This window comes from Triturus cristatus, chromosome 5_1, assembly GCF_964204655.1.
Source record: "Triturus cristatus chromosome 5_1, aTriCri1.1, whole genome shotgun sequence".
NCBI classification, from domain to species: domain Eukaryota; kingdom Metazoa; phylum Chordata; class Amphibia; order Caudata; family Salamandridae; genus Triturus; species Triturus cristatus.
Genome location: NC_140587.1, coordinates 802,146,656 through 802,160,019, shown reverse-complemented (window position 1 = coordinate 802,160,019; position 13,364 = coordinate 802,146,656). Strand labels below are relative to the sequence as shown.

General features: G+C 50.9%; 1 protein-coding gene across 1 annotated transcript in view; it reads right to left on the bottom strand.

Annotated features, from left to right (window-relative positions):
• SMCHD1 (structural maintenance of chromosomes flexible hinge domain containing 1) overlaps positions 1–13,364 on the bottom strand; it is a 1,955,900-nt gene that overhangs the window by 1,783,322 nt on the left and 159,214 nt on the right. Inside the window, exons 4-5 of the mRNA XM_085605822.1 lie at positions 4,346–4,428; positions 4,124–4,254 (exon numbers count right to left, since the gene is read on the bottom strand). Coding sequence (XP_085461948.1) covers positions 4,124–4,254; positions 4,346–4,428 — 214 coding nt within the window. The remainder of the gene's footprint in view (positions 1–4,123; positions 4,255–4,345; positions 4,429–13,364) is intronic.

The window sequence follows — 13,364 nt, the reverse complement described above, 5'->3', positions numbered from 1 at the left end:
CATGCCACTGGAATCAAGCTATCCTGGCTGAAGAGGGGTGAAACCTCGAAACCGGTCCTAGGATGCTTGTTTCCAGTCCAGGGAGGACCTGGCTTGGCAGTTCGGGCTGGACTGTTCCCATGAGGCACAGGGTCAAGACTGATTTGCATATGGCCAGGTCTGAACTGGGGTGGCGGAGTGAGCTAAAGAATGATGATGGAATAAACCCAGATCAGTTGACTGGGGGTGAGTGCTTGCAATGTTCAACACTCCGTCCATTATCCCCTTTGGTTTTTCTTTGTTCGCCCTAAGTTGGCAGGCTATGCCGAGACGTGGGTCCCTTGCTCACTTTGCCACTGGATTCAAGCTAGCCTGGCTGATGACGGCTGATTAGCCAGAAACCGGTCCCAGGATGCTTGTTTCCGGTCCAGGGAAGACATGGCTTGGCAGTTCGGGCTGGACTGTTCCCATGAGGCACAGGGTCAGACTGATTTGCATATGGCCATGTCTGAACTGGGGTGGCGGAGTGAGTTAAAGAATGATGATGGATTAAACCCAGATCAGTTGACTGGTGGCGAGTGCTTGCAATGTTTAACACTCCGTCCATCATCCCCTTTGATGTTGCTCATAAATAGAGCAGTACAAAAGGGGGTGGTGATGGACGGAGCATCTGAACCAATCAAACACTCACACCCAGTCAAGAGATCTGGGTTTGATCCATCACCGTTCTTTAGCCCACTCTGCCACCCCAGTTCAGACATGGCCATAAATAGAACCCATCCCTCTGACATTCCATATTGTGAAATTATAATGGGCTGGTGGTGCCATACGGGTCGTAATTACTTCTGGTAGTGTTCCTCCCTTGTAGTCTGCTATCTGGCTGTGTTGGTGTAGAGTGAAAGTGTCCACCCAATAGGACCCCTAACAACATAAACAACAAACATCCCAATACGAGGTCCAACCTCAGAAATGTATGCGACCAAACATATGCTTTCGATGGCAACCGCAATACAACAGTACATGCATTCCATGGGGGGGGGGGGCTGAATACTTGGTCCATTGCGATTATCTTTATCTTCCTGCTGGCTTTACAGCCGTGTCTGTTGCTGAGTGGGGCCCCGGGGCCACCCCCACCAAACCCTGTAGTAGTACATCCTTCTTAGCCAGTAAAAATCAGTCCATCCATTCACTGCAACTGTGTTCTGCAATATAACCCCACTCCCTCCTCAAAGAGCATTAGTGTTCCTTCCATGGTGTCTGTATAGGATGAGTTCTAACCTTTAAATACCTGCCGGGGGGTTTGCACGTTTAGTCTGCATGGAGGCATACAGGTCAGCCTATTATTTCTTGAGCTGTTTGCGGAGTTATTGATGGGAAGAGTGCGAGGCTGCTATCAGAGTCTTTGTGCGTTGCTCCGTCTGAAGACACATCTCCTCTGCTGGGGGCGTCGGGGTTTCTCAACGCAGCCACCGTTTGGAGCGCCACCCGCCTGCTCTCTACTTTCTGTTTCAGGGTGAGCAGAGACTCTTCATCCTGTTGTGGGCGCTTTGTGCGGCGCAGTCTGCTTCTTTTGCGACCGGGATTATGCGTCCAGAGCAGTCTATGCTCCTCCAGGATGGCGAGGTCCAGGAATGTAATCTCGATCCAGGACCATGCTGTTACCACTTCATCAAAAAAGTTGCCTTTTCGTTCATGAAAAACCTTGAGACGTGCCGGAAAGAGAAGAGCATACTTCAAGTTGAGCTGTTGTAGGTGCTTTTTGACCCCCTGGCATGATGCCCTTTTCTGTTGTACCTGCAGGGTATAATCTGGGAACAGGGCGATTCTGGTATTTTCATATAGTATGGGTGCATGTTCTCGCGCTTTCCGGAGTAGAGTGTCTCTATCTTTGTAATTAAGAATCTTAGGTACAATTGGTCTCTGCAGTGCCCCCGGTGTTCAGCCCCCCCATGGGGACTCTGTGCCCTTTCGACACTAAACATATCAGTCGAGCCCTCTGCAGCCTCCTCCATGCATAACCATTGCTCAATGAATTGTGTTGGGTTATTCCCTTCACTATTCTCAGGCATGCCTAGTATCAAACGTTATTTCTCCTGGCTCATCCTTCTGAATCTTCTTCTCGATTTTGTAGTTCTACTACTTATTGTTGGAGTTTAGTGACCAACTCCGTTTGTTCTTTGTGCCAGGGTGTGATATCGGATAGCGCCATTGAGTACAGCTGGAATTTTTCAGTTAGTTTCTTGTGATCAAGCTCTTTGTAAATTAATATCAATGGTGAGGGTGCCCAGCTGTTGCTCCAACACTATCCAGGATTCCTTGATTTCTCTCAGCATAATGTCCAGCTTATCAGGAGGTGGGGGGTCCAGAGTTGGGGCCACGTGTTCATCCTCAATTAAGAGAGGGGGAGCTATAGGGAGGGTGGGTGTCCACCCCCACCCCCCCCCCAGGAGGACTCTGGTCTGTTTGCTTTCCCTTAGCCCAGCACATTTTGTGGTGTGAGTTCTGTTTAATGGGGCCGTAGGTTGTGGAGGAAGGAGCCTCCTCAGTAGTTGGACAGGGTGTAGGGGAGTATCTAGATCAAATCCTTGTGTAGGTACAGAGTCTTTTGGGCTCTGCGCTTTTGAGGCGGTCCACACCTGGTTTCCATGATAATTGTGGCGCCAACCGGCTAGGCTGTGCAACATGAGAGTTCACCCCACTACAGCCCGTCGCGCAAGTTGTCGGGTACACTCATATATGCTGAATTCCCTCCTGTAAGCCTGTTTTAGAGTTCGAGGGAGGGATTACAATGTACCATCTGCATGCAGTGGTATTCGCTATTTTTCACCTCACATGCACAGTAATGGTAGATACGATATGAGGACCACCATTTTCATTTTCCACACAATACCGGGGCTGTTGGTTCAAGTGCAGTGGCTTGCCTACCAAAAGGATAGGTTGGGGGGGACGGGGGTATGGGGAGGAATCCACTTCTTGGCACCTTAAGGCGAGCTGACCCATACTCCGACCGCTCGCCTATATGGCTTCAGGGCTGCCAGTATTCCCGGGAAGGCTTCTATTCATGACCGCCCACCAGTTTCAGGGACTCGGTGGTCCCGCAGGTACAGGACAGCTAAGGGCAAAAATATACCCTTTCCGGTTGCAGTATGTCCCCTCGGAGTCAGGACCTGTATATTAAGGTTAGTCCTTTGGGATCTCTGTCATGATCAGGGCCGCCGAGGTCCGCGTATAGTTAATCCTGCGACTCCCACTGCGTCCCATTTCACCTCCTATTTCCTCTCCTCTAGTTCAGCAGGCCGCCAAGGATGGGAACCGCCGTCACAATCCTCCTCCGCAGGGTCCGTGGGGGTGGGTGTTGGACCGCGCAGCGGTAAGATAGCTTCGGCGCCCAGGGCAGTCACTCACGGAGGAGCCAGCCTCCCTGCAAAGTCTTCAGTATGCAAGCCTCGGCCATTAGGCGTGGAGCCGGACAGACCCGGTAAACCGGTCCTTGTCCATGCCACCCACGGCCACACACCACAGGCCCCTCAGCTCCGGCATTCCCTCAGCGCCAGCACGTGTCCGGCCGCCGCGTATGTCTCTCTCGCTATGGGTCCGGCTAGCTCCGCATTCTAGGCCTCACCTCTGGACTGCCTGCCAGAGGGCCCACGTCATCATCGATAATAGCCGCAGCCATCGAAGGGCAGAGACGTCCGCCCCGGGAGGCACCGGTCCCCCGGTCTGGTCAGCAGTCGCAGCCAGGAACGGCCCGAGCACAGGCCTATTCACGCCCAATGCCGTCCGGCGCCTGCAGTGCGTCCGACCCAGCAGGCCTCCTTCCGGCAAGCTCCTGTCGGGTCGAGTCCAGCCTCTTCCACGTTTGCGGCACCCACCGCAGGCACGCCCTTGATATGGTGACATGGTTGACGACAAGTATAGGAATGGATGGCTGGTTTAAGGTGAGGGGTTTGAGGAGATCAGCGGCCCGGGCCCGGAAGCTGCACGGCTATGCGTCAGCCATCTTTTGCGTATTGGCATGCCCCTACCCCAGATGTTCCATACTAAAGACATTCAGCTTAAATACTACCAGCTGGCAGAGGCAATGAAAATACAACAAGAATCCCAGGGAAACCAGAGTTAAGACAACATATCATCGGCGTCTCACCTGTCAAAGGAACATCTGCTTGTGAACTTGGATAGCCTATACACAGCCCAGTTGTTTAGTTGTTTAGAGGTCATTCCACTTCCGTTGTCCAGAACTACAACAGCTGGCTTCCCGAGAGTCTCGTCAAATATCTATTGAAAAGAAATTCAGAAAGCAATATTTTAAAATCAATTAGTAAAAAAAGGATTACAGAGCAGAGAAATAGGTTAAAGTTCAACGTACCAGTCTTATCTGTATGTTACGTATTTCTGTATTCTTAGCGGTAGCTGACAACGAATTGTCAATCAATTCTGCTAGAGCAAATGCTGTTGCAAGGGCGAAAAAGACATTTGATAGTTATGTAGAAAAGCACATTCCTAAAATAAAACTGCACACAAGTTTGGCACACACAAGCAGCTGCAGTTACTATACAAAAACATGGCAGACTTTGCATTTTGCTTATCACAGCTTCTTGAAATTTTAATTTGCTGTGGCTCATGTCAACTAATATACCAGTAACAAATTACTAAGAAAAGCAGAAACTGTTGTTATGCATCAATAAAACACGCAGTTATTTCAAAAGAAAAAAAAAACAGTATAAAATATTCAATTAATAGATGACGGCAAACAAACCATCTTACAGACATTCAACTAAATGAGTTTGTGCTCACAGGGTATTTGAGGAAATGAACAAGTTACTTACCTTCGGTAACCATATATCTGAAAGAAACATAGGTTAGTTATAGATTCCTTACCTTAGAATTACCCCCAGGCATCAGACTGGATCCGGAGAATTTGTGTCAGCAGTACCCATGCGCGTCGGAAGGTGGCGTCGGTCGACTCCGCATTCGTCATTGGCGTCTTGGTCGCCGGGATGACGTCGCGGTAGCTACATAGATGCCGCCCTTGCACGCTGACGTCAGTTCTGTACACTACTTTCCACACCAGAATCGCAGAGCCATGCAAGACACTGACCACTGGTGCACAAAACTAGGGCCCTGAAATGAAGTCCTTAACCCTATAAGTCAGTTCGCGGAACGGAGAGGATGGGTGGGGCGGTAAGGAATCTATAACTAACCTATGTTTCTTATAGATATATCGTTACAGAAGGTAAGTAACTTGTTTGTCTGAAAGAAACAGTTAGTTATAGATTCCTTACCTTAGAATAGATACCTCAGCAATACCAACCCCGGAGGTGGGTCTGTGAACTAAGTTCACACCAGAAAGTCCTGGAGAACAGAATGGCCAAAGAAGCCGTCTCTCCGGACTTGGCTGTTCAGGCAGTAGTGTTTGGTGAACGTGTGCAGCGATGCCCACGTAGCTGCCTGACGTATGTCATTAACCCCTTCGCTGGTAGGTCTTTCCCCCCACTGTGCTAAGCCTTTTTTTGGCTATTTGGGGTTGTGCGCGCTTGGGCCCCTGTAACTTTTTGACCACAAGGTATCCACGTGAAATTTGCGTCCTTTTCTTCCAACATCAAGGGGATTCTAAAAGTACCCAGGGTTTGTGGATTCACCTGTCGCGGGCACTTGGGCCTCCCACACGAGTGGGGCACCATTTTTATTGGGAGACCCTGGGGAAAGCTGGGTGGTAGGAAATTTGTGTCAGCCCAGTGATGCCACAACTTTCTCCCACAGAAATGTGTGAAAAAAGTGATTTTTTCAGCTAAAATTGAGGTTTGCAGGGGATTCTGGGTAAAGAAACGTTGGGGGATCCACGCAAGTCATACCTCGTACCTCCCTGGAATCCCATGGGTGTCTAGTTTTTAGAAATGTGTGGGTTTGGTAGGTTTCCATAGACGGCCGCCGAGCACGGGGCCAAAAACCCAGGTGACCCCTCTTGCAAACACACTATATAAAAAGGTGTTCCCCGGTTAATTTAAGGTTCAAGAGGGGGGAAAGAGTCAAGAATATTGAAGTATAGACCTCTTAACCAACCTATCTTATTTTACTGGGTAGAAAAATCTCTAAATCAATGTAACAAACCCCACAGTGTTCCCCATAAATATATTGTCTTTACAACATAGATGCTTTTTCTTTGTTTTTATTATTTAGTCAAAAGCAAAACATGATTTTTTTGTATCAAAAATATATATTCATATAACATTTTCAATTTTTCTTTTTTGTTTTGTGATTTACATGAATTATCAGAAAACATACATATACATAATCAATAAATGTAAACACCAATTAGATCGTTGCCTAAAGCAAAAACAATGCTTGAATGGTTGACAGTGCCCCTCAAAGAACAACAAAAAATATGTACATAAAGATTTAGCTGCCTAATCTCACATACCAACATCCATACCACATACCACAAAATATACACAAAAAAGATTGTAAAACATATATTTTACAACTGGAAAGGTCTTCTTTTAATTATTATCTGTCAACGTATTATTCTGCTGACATTTTTCTCAAACTGAATTTTTCTTTTTTTCCTTCGGTTTAAGTTGATCCATAGGAGTTTATTTTCCAGTTGTGAAAATAGTTGGTCTGGTCTACGTACGTCTAATGTTTTTGTATAATCATCAAAGCTTACTTTAGGTTTAGAATGCCTTTGCTCTTACGTCCAATCTTTTAAAGCGTTACAAACCAATTGGAACCAGGAGATTCCTCGCAATTTTGTCTGCACTAGACCTATTCCAACATGTCGCCTCGGTCACCAGGCTCTTAGTAGTAAAAGACTGGTCACGCAAATATCATCACGATACTACGTTATAATCAGTATACAGACAAATAAGCTTATTGATTATGTATATGTATGTTTTCTGATAATTCATGTAAATCACAAAACAAAAAAGAAAAATTGAAAATGTTATATGAATATATATTTTTGATACAAAAAAAATCATGTTTTGCTTTTGACTAAATAATAAAAACAAAGAAAAAGCATCTATGTTGTAAAGACAATATATTTATGGGGAACACTGTGGGGTTTGTTACATTGATTTAGAGATTTTTCTACCCAGTAAAATAAGATAGGTTGGTTAAGAGGTCTATACTTCAATACTCTTGACCCCTCTTGCAAAACCAAGTTGTTTGGTGATAGGCAATTTTGATCTCGCCGCACTACGTTTTGGGCCCCTGCCTGTTGCGGGTACTTGGGCCTCCCACACGAGTGATGCACCGTTTTTATCGGAAGGCTTTGGGGAACGAGGGGTGGGTGGAATTTTGTGGATCCACGCAGATTTCAGAACTTTCCACGACAGAAATGTGAGGAAATTTTGTTTTTTTAAAATAAATATTTAGGTTTGCAAGGGACTCTGGGTAACAGAACCTGGTGAGAGCCAGTCAAGTCACCCCATCCTGGCTTCCCCTGGGTGTCTAGTTTGTAAAACTGTACAGGTTTGCTAGGTTTCCCTATGTGCCGGCTGCGCTAGGACCCAAAATCGACAGGTAGGCATATTGCTAAAAATAAAACAGTGCCTATTCTGCTTTCTGCCACCATGGGGGGGATATCAGTGGGGGGGGGTTGCCCTGATATGCCACCAAGGGAGGCAGAAACACTGAGGCTATTTGTTAGGGGGTGGGGGCATAGGTATGCACGTTTTGGGCAGCCCCACTCTAACTCAAGTTTGCCCCCCCAAAAAACCTGGCGTCTAGTGGGCTTTTTGCCCCCCCCGCCTAGGTGGGGCACATTGGGGGCTAATGCACCCATCTGCCCACCATGGGGGGCCGAAAGTCCAATAGACACCAGGGAGTTTTTTGGGCAATTTTAATTCGGGTGGGGGCTTCCCAAAACAGGCATGCCAATGCCCCTACCCTAATTAAAATTTGCCCAAAAAAATCCATGGTGTCTACTGGGCTTTTTGCCCCCCCCCCCCGGGACATATTGGTGGCTAATGCCCCCATCTGCCCCCCAGGGGGGCAGGAAGGCTGTAATGTTTGCGGGGGAGGGGGTGGGGGCATGGGCATTCCCATTTTGGGCAGCCCCCACCCTAATTCAAATTTGCCCCAAACTAACCCTGGCGTCTAGTGGGCTTTTTACCCCCAGGAGGGCAGAAAGGTAGTAATAGTGGTGGGGGTAGGGGCATTGGCGTCCACGTTTCGGGCAGCCCCACCCTAAAAAAAATAGTGCGAAAAAAATCCCTGGCGTCAAGTGGGCTTTCTACCCCCCGGGGGGCAGATGGGGGCTACTGCCCCCATCTGCTCCCCAGGGGGGTCAGAAAGGCTGTAATGGTGGTGGAGGGGCATTGGCATGCCCGTTTTGGGCAGCCCCAACCCCTAATACCCCATAAGAAAATCCCTGGTGTCTAGTGGGCTTTCTACCCCCCCAAGGGAGCAGATTGGGGGATACTGCCCCCATCTACCCCCAGGGAGGCAGAAAGGCTGTAATGGTGGTAGGGGCATTGGTGTGCCCGTTTCGGGCAGCCCCCACCCTAAAACAAAATGGGGCAAAAACAAAATCCCTGGCATTTAGTGGGCATTCAGCCCACCCCCCTGGGGGGGCAGATTGGGGGCTACTGCCCCATCTGCCCCCCATGGGGGGCAGAAAGACTAATCATGCCCAAATAATTATGGGGGAAGCAAAGCCCCTTGCCCAAGGGGCCGCTCCCCCCTCCCTGGTGCCTAGTGGGTGGATCCCTCTCCTGAGTTTCTACGTGCACACGTAGAAACTGAAACTGAAATGAGACTTCTTGGCTCATTTCAGTTTCACTGAAATGACATCAGCGCGACATGCGCACCGATCGTCATTTCAGGGAAACCAGAGGGATTTCCAGGGCGATGTTTCTTGACGAGCAGGACTCGTCATGAGCACACGACCACTGTGTGCCATGACGAGTCCAGCTCGTCATGAGCATCGAAGGGGTTAAGGAGGACTCCTCATTCCAAAGCACTGGTAGCTGCCGTCACCCTGGTGGAATGGGCGCGCATTCCTACTGGAGGCTTCTTCTTTGCCAAAGAATAGCCGGCTTTGACGCACAGAACAACCCACCGGGAAATGGTCTGTTTGTGCATGGCCCGACTTTTCTTAGCTCCCATGTAACCAACAAAGAGCTGGTCGTCCACCCGGAATTGTTTGGTGCGATCCAAGCTGAAGGAAAGGGCCTGCTTTGGATCCAGCTGGTGGAGCCTCTCTTCCTCTTTTGAAGGATGCGGAAAGAAGGTGGGCAAAGATATGGTGTGGCCAATGTGGAAACAAGTAACCACCTTGGGAAGAAAGGAAGGTCTAGTTCTGAGGACGACCTTGTGCGGATGAACAGCCAGAAAGGGAGGCTTGGAAGACAGAGCTTGTAGCTCACTCACCCTGCGCGCAGAGGTGATGGCCACCAGAAAGGCAATTTTCAAAGTTGGAAGCCTGAGAGGACAGTTATGTAGCGGCTCAAAGGCAGCACACATAGTATATGTAACAACCAAGTCCAAGTCCCAATGAGGCATTACGAAAGGAGCAGGAGGAAAAAGGTGAATAATGCCCTTAAGGAAACGATTTACAACCGGGGACTTGAAAAGAGAAGGCTGATCAGAAAGCCTAAGGAAGGCTGAAATGCCCGAAAGATAGCCTTTGAGGGTGCCCAGAGCAGAGCCCTGCTGGGCCACAGAAATAAGGAACAAGAGTAATTCAGAAGGAGGGGAAGAAAGGGGATCCACAGCCTTTGCTGTGCACCATGCCACAAATTTGTTCCACCTGCAGGCGTATACCATCTTAGTGGAGGGACGCCTGACTGCCAAGATAACATCACAGACTTCGGGAGGAAGGTCAAAAGCTGTCAACTGTCACCGCTCAATTTCCACGCAAGGAGGTGGAGGCTGGACAGGTTCGGGTGGAAGACCGTTCCCTGCTGCTGCGACAGAAGATCCTCCCGAAGAGGCAGTCTGATCGGAGGATCAATGGCCATGTGCAATAGCTCAGAATACCAGACTCTCGGTGCCCAATCCGGCGCCACAAGGATGACTTGGGCCCCGTCGCATTTGATCTTCTTCAGCACTCCAGGCAGAAGTGGTATAGGCGGAAATACGGACAGAAGACCGCAACTCCAACCGCGACTAAAAGCGTCGCCTAGCAAATGCCGCCTTGGAAATTCCATCGCGCAGAATTGCTGACAATGCGCATTCTATTCTGTGGCGAATAGATCTAACCAAGGCTCTCCCCACTCCTGAAAGAGAGCTTGTGCCACCTCCGAGTGAAGATGCCATTCGTGATCCATCATGCACCTGCGCCCGAGTTCATCCGCCCTGGCGTTCAGCGAACCAGCCAGGTGTTAAGAGACGGACAGCCTCTTGACATAGGGTCCATGACCCCACCCCACCCTGTTTATTGCAGTACCATATGGCGGTGGTGTTGTCCGTGAACACCTGCATCACTCTTCCCCAGACAAAGGGAAGGAATGCCTTTTGTGCAAGACGGATCGCCCGAAGATCTAGAAGGTTGATGTGGAGCCCGGAGAGGCCTCTATCTCCGCCTCTCCCATGTGGCCACCCCATCTCAGCAGTGATGCATCTGTCACCACTGTGAACTCCGGTTGGGGAAGGGAGAGAGATCTGCCGTGGACCCAATCCCGGTTCATTAGCCACCACTGCAATTGTCGTGCAGTGCCCTCCGAGATCTGGACATGATCGGACAGATTCCCCTAATGCTGTGCCCACTGAAACTTCAGGTGCCACTGCAGAGCCCACATATGCCACCTGGCATGATCCACCAGCAGGATGCAGGAGGCCATGTGGCCCAGCAGCCTCTGGGTCATTCTTACCGAAACCCAGGATAGAGGCTGAACGATCAGAATCATAGCCCGAATATCTCAGACTCGCTGTTCAGGAAGATAGGCCGGAAACTGCTTCTTGTCCAGAACCGCTCCGATGAAAAGGAGCTTCTGAGAGGGAGTCAGGTGTGACTTCGGCACGTTGACAGAGAACCACAGCGAATGCAGGAGGACGGCCGTAGTCTGGAGGTGGGAGACAACAGCCTGGGGCGAGCCCACCTGCAACAGCCAGTCGCCGAGATAGGGGAAGACTGCAACCCCTGATCTGCTCAGATGAGCAGCTACCACCGCCATCACTTTCGAGAACACCCTAAGGGCGATGGTAAGGCCAAAGGGGAGCAGGGTAAACTAAAGTGCTTGTGGCCTACCGTGAACCGCAGGTAACGCCAGTGGGCCGGCAGGGCGGGGATGTGGAAATAAGCGTCCTGCAAGTCCAAAGCTACCATCCAGTCTCAAAGGTCTAGGGCAGACAGGACCCGAGCTAGCATCAACATTTGGAACTTCTCCTTCCGGAGGAAGCGGTTGAAGTTCCTGAGATCCAAGATAGGACGCAGGCCTTTGTCCTTCTTAGGCACCAGAAAGTAGTGGGAATAGCAACCACGACCTACTTCTGGGACAGGAAATCGCTCGATGGCTCCCTTGGCAAAGAGGATCGAAACTTCCTGTTGGAGAAGGGCCAGATGACCCTCCGACCTGCAATGGTACTGAGGTGGCATGGCGTGAGGGGTAGTCTTGAAGGGGAGGGAGTTGCCCCTTCGGACTATTTGCAAAACCCACCTGTCCGACGTGATGGTGCGCCAGTGGGGGAGGTGATAGCGAATCCACTGGCGTTTGGTGGCCCTGAAAGGTCGGACTAGGAAAGTTTGGAGGCTGCTGCAGAGGGGGATGTGGTGGACTGGCCCGGCCGCAGGCCCCAGAACCACGGCGGTGGTTTTCACGCCCCGGCCGTGCTGAGGCTGAACAGCTTGCGCTGCCCTGTGGTTCTGGGCGGGACGTGGCGGGGCAACCCTTTAGTAGCCACGAAAGGGGCGAAAGGCAGACTGTGCAGGGCGGGTGGTGGAGAGGCCCAAGTACCTGGCCGTAGCCCGAGAGTCCTTAAAGCGCTCTAGCGCGTTGTCTGCCTTGTCGCCGAATAGGCGACGGCCATCAAAGGGCATGTCCATAAGAGTGGATTTGACATCCTCTGAAAAACCAGTCGACCTCATCCAGGCGTAGCGTCGAAGGGCTACCGACATGAAAATCGTCCTGCCTAGTGAGTCGGGGTTATCTAGCCCATAGCAGACGGTAAACTGTGCTGCGTCTCTCCCTTCAGCAACTGCCCGGGAGAGTACAGCCCGGACCTCCTCCGGACACTGAGGCAGCACTTTCGCAACCGTATCCACACGGTGTGGGTGTAGCGGCCCAACAGACATGCGGTGTTTACCGACCGCAGTCCCAAGCTGAAGGAAGAAAACATCTTCTTCCCAAGATGGTCCAGCTTTTTGGATTCCCTTTCTGGTTGAGCGTTCGGGAATGCGCCTTTTGAGGTGGAGGCTTGGAACACAAAGCTCTCAGGGATGGGGTGTTAGGAGAGGAAAGAGGTGTCGCCCAGGGCCTAGCGTAGGCTTTGTGCAATCAACCTAATCACAGGAGCCCCTGTGTTGGGCCTAGACCAGGTGCCCAAAAGGACGTCTGTCAGGGCTTCATTAAACGGCAGCAGAGGCTCCAAAGAGCTTGCTGCGGGTTGGAGCACCTCTGTTAGGTGGTTAGTCCTGACCACCACCGTAGATAGCTCGAGGCTGAGAGCCTCAGCTCTCCCACGCAAGACCACTGCATACGACGCTCCCTCCTCTGTAGCCACGGTAGAAGGAGACAACATGCCAAGGTCTGGCGAGGTATCCAAACCACTGGCTTCCCCCAGTTCCTCTCTCCAATCCGGTTCGTAACCTAACTGGTCTGTTAAAGGGTCTCCAGACCCCTCCCAGCCCTCCTCACTGTCCTCTGGCTGCCAAGCTGGTCTCAAAGAGCCAGGGTAGAACAGGGGCACAAAAGTACCAGTCTGCGCAGGATCTGGCGTCAGCCGACACCGGTCGGGCTCCGTGTCTACCTCAAGGTGGAGGCCGGGGTCGATGTCGGCTGGGGACACAGCCAACGCCGGTTGCGGATGTGGTGCCGGTGGAAGTGGTGCCGGTGGAATCGGCGCCGGGGGAGGCGTAACAAGGTCGACCGGCGCCACTCCGGATCCAGGCGTGAATCCATTAGGATCGTGCGGTGCCGGAGTTGCCGGCGTCAAAGGCCCAGGGCCCCCAGCCGAGTCCACGGGGCCCAAAGGCACGCCAAAAGATGTCATGCATCGCTTCGTAAAACTGAAGAAGCTGGGCAGGGGTCGCTCCGGGTCCTGGGAAGGAAGTGAAGCCCGGAGTCAAACTACTTGGGGCCATTTTATTTATACACTTCACCAAAAGGCATTGCCCGAAATGACATACTGAGAGGAGACTAGGTGGCAGTGGGGATTTCATCAATCCTAGGAGGTTGTGCAGGCAGCAGCGGCAATAGCAGTAGCAGGCATTGTGCGCTTCAGCT